At 41.3% G+C, this 5,751-nt stretch overlaps 1 protein-coding gene across 1 annotated transcript; it reads left to right on the top strand.

Moving 5' to 3' along the window:
- The first annotated feature begins 1,311 nt into the window (after positions 1–1,311).
- Positions 1,312–4,462, top strand: LOC116987479 (immunoglobulin lambda-1 light chain-like). Its single transcript, XM_033043542.1, has 3 exons — positions 1,312–1,368; positions 1,489–1,830; positions 3,864–4,462. Exons 1-3 carry the CDS (start codon positions 1,320–1,322, stop codon positions 4,184–4,186), a joined length of 714 nt encoding a protein of 237 aa, XP_032899433.1. The 5' UTR covers positions 1,312–1,319; the 3' UTR covers positions 4,187–4,462.
- The last annotated feature ends 1,289 nt before the right edge of the window (positions 4,463–5,751 follow it).

The following is a 5,751-nucleotide window of genomic DNA, read 5'->3' as shown; positions in this document are numbered from 1 at the left end:
GGCCGAGCAATAATGACGGCTGCTAAATTAATCTGGTTTAACGGGAATTTATGATTCATGCATTCACGTTAGTTGCCAGGTCTTAATTTATATTAAGGAGTATTCAGGAATGTTAAAGGATATTCAGAACAGTGATATTGTCGGGTGTAAATCAATGCCTTCGATTGATATTAATGTCTGAACAACCATTAACATTGTCCCTGCTTCTTTGCCCGTGGCCCCCTGTGTGTCGGCAGCAGTGTGTGACTGTGTGTTCTTCGTCTGCTCTCCCCGGATGAAAAAAAGAGTGGCGCGCGCACCCAAAATCTAACTCCGGTTATTGGAGTTTAATTTCGAAAAAAACAAGTATCCCGAACTATTTCCAGATGTTAAGTTTGGAACTTTTGTTGTTGATCAAATGGAAGGAAAATGTCGTTCAAAATGTCGGGGATGGTGCGCAGATGACACAACGACTATCACGATCCATTCGTGCTGCCCTTGCCGGCGTTGTTTCTCATTGCTGATGCTCATCATCCACTGGTGCTGTGTGGAATATACAAACACTGCATCAACTGTACATACAATTAGTTATCAATGATACGTATGTAGTATATCAACATGTTGTCAAACATATCACCAGTTTTAAACTTCATTAAAGTTAGATGCAACACCTCTGTTTTTGTAAATGCAGGTGCCCTTCTTTGCACCATGTATTCTGAATTGCTTCCGAAAACTGCAACTGCACTAACATTTGTTAGTGTTAATGTTAGTTAACATTCTCACACAAGAAGAATGATGGTCAGTGGGAATTATCATTTCGAAAATTCCGAAAGTATATCGATTTAAGATGACACTGAATAAAAACGGGGCAGAGGAGGGTGGCTGCCATCGCGTTATATTCAGGGATATGGTTTTATTTGGACCGTTTCGCTTACGTGTCCAAACAGTTACAAAATATAATATTGAAAACTCTCAGATAATTTCTTCATTATATTTTTGCATAAAGATCATACAGAAAATAATAGATTGTTTATTATCGGGAAGGGGCTAGTGCGCAAATCCATTTTATTCCACGATATGTATGAGAACGCATCAAGCTATTTAGAAATGCAAATGACGAAAATAAGCCCCCCATGCTTCACAGTGGCGGAATATTTCGACGAAGGAAGAATCTGGCAATTTCTGATTGGATTCGACGAGCATTCTGGTTTGATTGGTTTGCAAAGATAAAGACACGGTGCCAACTCGTCATTCCATTTATAAAGCGAGCCCTAGAGCAAGTTTAGACGCCACTTAGTCAGGAAACTGACGCCCTGTCGGAGCGCAGTCGCTTAATTAAAATGTCTTGCTGGATCAGTGTGGTTGGTGCTCTGCTGTTATGCGCAGTTTGTGAGTATTATACTTCCGCGGGCAATAGATTTATTTCCGTGCACCATTAAATTGGGATCTTCTCCCACACTTCAACTATCTTAATGATTTTATATTTTTCTGATCTTGATCTTTTCTCAGATGTAAACGCGGCAATGACAATAAGTCAACAGCCTTCGATGTCCACCTCTACGGGGCAGAACATACAAATAACCTGCACCATATCGGGCTCCAGTTCAGGCGGTGACTATGTCCAGTGGTACCAACAGATCCCTGGCAAAACTCCAAAGTATTTATTCTACTATCATACCGGCACCATTTATAAAGGCACGGACATTCCAGGTCGTTTCTCCGTCTCAATGTCAGGCAACACTGCAACATTCGCAATATCTAACGTTCAAGCGGATGATGCTGCAGACTATTATTGTGCAAAATGGGATAGTGGTTTACATTTCGGTAAAGGAACGAGGCTGGGTATTGGTGGTAAGTGAAATATTATTTGGACGGCGCCCTGGATTATTTTGTAAATATAAATGAAATGTTTGTTGAATTAACGTCGTCATTTGCGTAAATTGGAGGAACAGCAGCTCATATTTCACTTGGCCAGCTTACAATACAGCGGCATGACTTGATTGCTCTAACTTCAAGTAACTCCGACGTACTCGCTACGTTCATTCTCCGTGCTTACCACGAGTTTGATTTTTTTTTAAACTCGGGAGAGCTCTTGGAATGTACTCGTACCGTGTGACAGGGCTTTGATACTCGTTTTCACCGAGCCCACAGTTAACCATGGTCTATTTCCTTTATCATCGTAACCTTTTCTTTATCTCTCAATCATTTTTCTTTATCTCTCTACACCGTCGATATATCTCGCGTCCCTTTCCCCTGACTCCCAGTCTGAAGAAGGGTCTCGACCCGAAATGTCACCTATTCCTTTTCTGCAGAGATTCGCTAAGTTACTCCAGCGTTTTGTGCCTATCTTCACATTATACTTGATTTTGACAGGTTTATTTCGATGTAGTTGGTGCCTTGTATAGATTCCTGCTTTACAGACGCTCACGCTCCGAGTTCACTTGGTCATAGCTCAGTGAAATAACTGGAAAATGGAGCTAAAAATAAATTTCTCAACTCGGCGCCCAGTAAACCTGAGCGGGCGAATGAACACATAGACTTTAACTACTTTGGGCGAATTAAATTATTTGGGACTGTAGCTAGTTTCCATCCTTTTTACGCATTGATATCCGACCGCACCGTGCAGGGATGCGAGGGAATAATTAGTTCCATGGTGTTTTTGTTTGATATTGAAACAAGTGTTTCACTCTGAATCCCTTTACATTTTAGTTGAATAACAAAAATAATTTATGTCATTGTTTTCGCAGGTGAGAGCCACATTTCTATCTCAAAGCCATTTCAAATTATTCAGGACCCGAGCAAGACTTGCCCGTTCAATACACACTCAATATTAGAGTAGAAATCGCGTACCTGTGATTCCAAGCTTTATGTGTGTTTACAGTTCACAATTTACCAAATTATTTAGGCTGCACTTCAAGAACTTTAATGTTCTCGAAAATGTGAGGCGACGCTCCAATTTTTCATTCTCGCCCAATAATTATCGCGTGTTTCCCAATGCGAATTATTGGCACTTTTTTCGGGATTTTGAAGTAGTCGTGTATATAAGGATTGACGTAGAATTGAAGTGCTCCCGAACTAAAATGCCGTTTGTTAAATAATTTGCAGAAGTATTCGCAGCGAATTTTCAACTCGCGAGAATAATTGTGCAGATGTGAAAGTAAACTGCTTGGTTAACGGGGTTCAGCAACGTTGACATTCAACTTTGCCGAAATTCAGGTGGACATGTCTAACGGGTATATAGTTTCTCCTCAAAATGTGAAAAGAGAACGTTTCTCACATTTCCTTCAGGACATAGGTTACTTTGTTTAATGCGTGTAACTGGCTTTGGTGAGCGCAACAATACATGTCAAATATAAATTAACATTCGAACTATAATGAAATCGAAATCTGCGAACCTGTACCGTGGCGGTTCCGAGAATCTTTTCCTTATATTCCTGCGGTACTTAAACCCGCTATCTCAATTTGACACAATCAAATAAGTGTAAATCTGTTAATATGTAAATTCCGCGAAGTAAATTATTGACATCTGTTACATTTAAATAGACGGCAATGGAAGTAAAGCTGGAGACGTGTAGTGAAAATCACTTTTATAAAGTTATATCAATGTGTTCAATGTTATGAAACTGTACAGCCATGATATGTCACAGTTGTTTCTGTGGTGTTTATGGATAGGACAGACAGCATCTATCCTAGTTGCTTTCACGTTGTTTATTCATTGTTTATCCGATTTAAACAAAAACACACATTCAATGGTTTGAAATAGGTCGAGAATAAAACGATGTTCTACAAATGAATAAATGAGTGCTCTAATGGTATGCATTTTCTGAAATATGATATCTCTACGACAGCAATTCTCCAATTAAACTTGACTTCTTGTTAAACAGATCCTCGGGCACCGATCGTGACGGTTCTCCCGCCTTCCGCTGATGAAGTTACCTCAAAGGGCACCGCCACCCTGGTTTGTTTGGTGAACGGCTTTAATCCGGGCTCGGTGGCCGTTGAGTGGACAGTCGACGGCAGTGCAAAAAATAGCGGCGTTGAGACCAGCCCGATCCAGCAGAATAAGGACAACACGTTCAGTCTCAGCAGTTACCTGACTCTGACAGCCTCAGACTGGAACTTACACGAGCTTTACTCCTGTGTGGTTAAACACCAGAGTCAGGCAAACCCACTTAAGACAAATATCGTGAGATCCAGCTGTATCTGATGTTGGAAACGTGAGGCTGACCTGACAAAGTTAGTTTATCATCATTGGGTTCGTCCATGTGACAACGTTAGTAATGTATTGGACTTCGATGTTTTCGTTCGGAAATGCCATTTGTAATTGTAACTTCGATTTTTATGACGTTCACATTAAATGTAGTTCTTTCGAAAGAATGTCGTTCTTGAATGAAGCATCAAGTAGATTCAATTGCGTTAGTCAACAGCATGGATGTTGTTATTGTACCCATGGTATCTTTGTAGCCGTTCAATAAAGTTGAAAAAACGCATTTCAAATGCATTGTTGATTCCCTTTGGTTTATTTCTGACCCGAACCATGATGGCTTAACACGGGTTGAGTTGTCTCGTGGATTTGAGCTAGCAACACTGATTTTGTTTCTCTATTTCGATCACTAATTACAATCGTACAACTGTAGTGAGCCACTCGTCGATTTATACCATGTGTTCTACAGCGCTTTGTCAGTCCGTGTGCAACATTATGCCCCTGTCCCACTTAGGAAACCTGGACGGAAACCTCTGGAGACTTTGCGCCCCACCCAAGGTTTCCGTGCGGTTCCCGGAGGTTTTTGTCAGTTTCCCTACCTGCTTCCACTACCTGCAACCGCCGGGAACCGCACTGAAACATTGGATGGGGCGCAAAGTCTCCAGAGCTTTCTGTTCAGGTTTCCTAAGTGGGACAGGGGCACAAACCAGACAAAGAACCATGTAAACCAAGCATGGCAAACGTGGTCTTAATACCAAAAATATCACAGAAATAAACGGAAAATACTGTTAATACTCAATAAGTCGTGCGGTATGTGGGAAGTGAGAAATAGATTGGAGGTTTCAGGCTGTTTAAAAAAAACCAAACCCCCCCCCCAAAAAAACGTCCCGACCAGCCTCATGCGTTCATGGTTTGTTAAAGATGTCTTCGTTCATAATGTGCACCGTTGCATAATTAAATAAATTACGTGCGCATACGTGGAAATCTGGAAATTTGGAAACACCATTAATTCCCAACATATCAGCAAGTTTCTGTAAACTGATGGGTTGTTCGCGCTTCCCCTTTACAGCCCACGCACCAAGCATGGCACATCCATCCTTCATCACAGAAGGCCGTGCTTTCACACTAATCGGTGACGTGGTTTGTCTTTAAATATTTACAAACATTACACCTTATTTCTTCTTTATTTCTTCTGATTGTCAGCTTTAAAGAAACAGGGTGATTATTGGCGTTAGCAGAACAGCCACTGAGTTTGTATGTGGCGTGCACGTGTCTCACGGTGGTATTACACTGGAACTGGGCAACAACACTCAATAAAGCTGGATAATATCTACAGAAAGATGGGATGAGTGCACGGCAGCTTCATATAGACCACGTGCAGAACGAAAGAGAGAGAGAGAGAGAGAGAGAGAGAGAGAAAGTAGAGAGAGAGAGAGAGAGAGAGAGTATCGAGAGAGAGATAGAGGAGAGCCTGAGAGAGATACGAGAGAGAGTATAGATAGATCTCGATCGAGAGATAGATGAGAGAGCTAGATCTAGCGTAGATATCGAGATAGAGAGCAGAGAGA

Source organism: Amblyraja radiata, chromosome 25 (assembly GCF_010909765.2).
Source record: "Amblyraja radiata isolate CabotCenter1 chromosome 25, sAmbRad1.1.pri, whole genome shotgun sequence".
Classification (NCBI taxonomy): Eukaryota; Metazoa; Chordata; class Chondrichthyes; order Rajiformes; family Rajidae; genus Amblyraja; species Amblyraja radiata.
The sequence above is the reverse complement of the archived record's forward strand: the minus strand, read 5'-3'. Positions and strand labels throughout refer to the sequence as shown.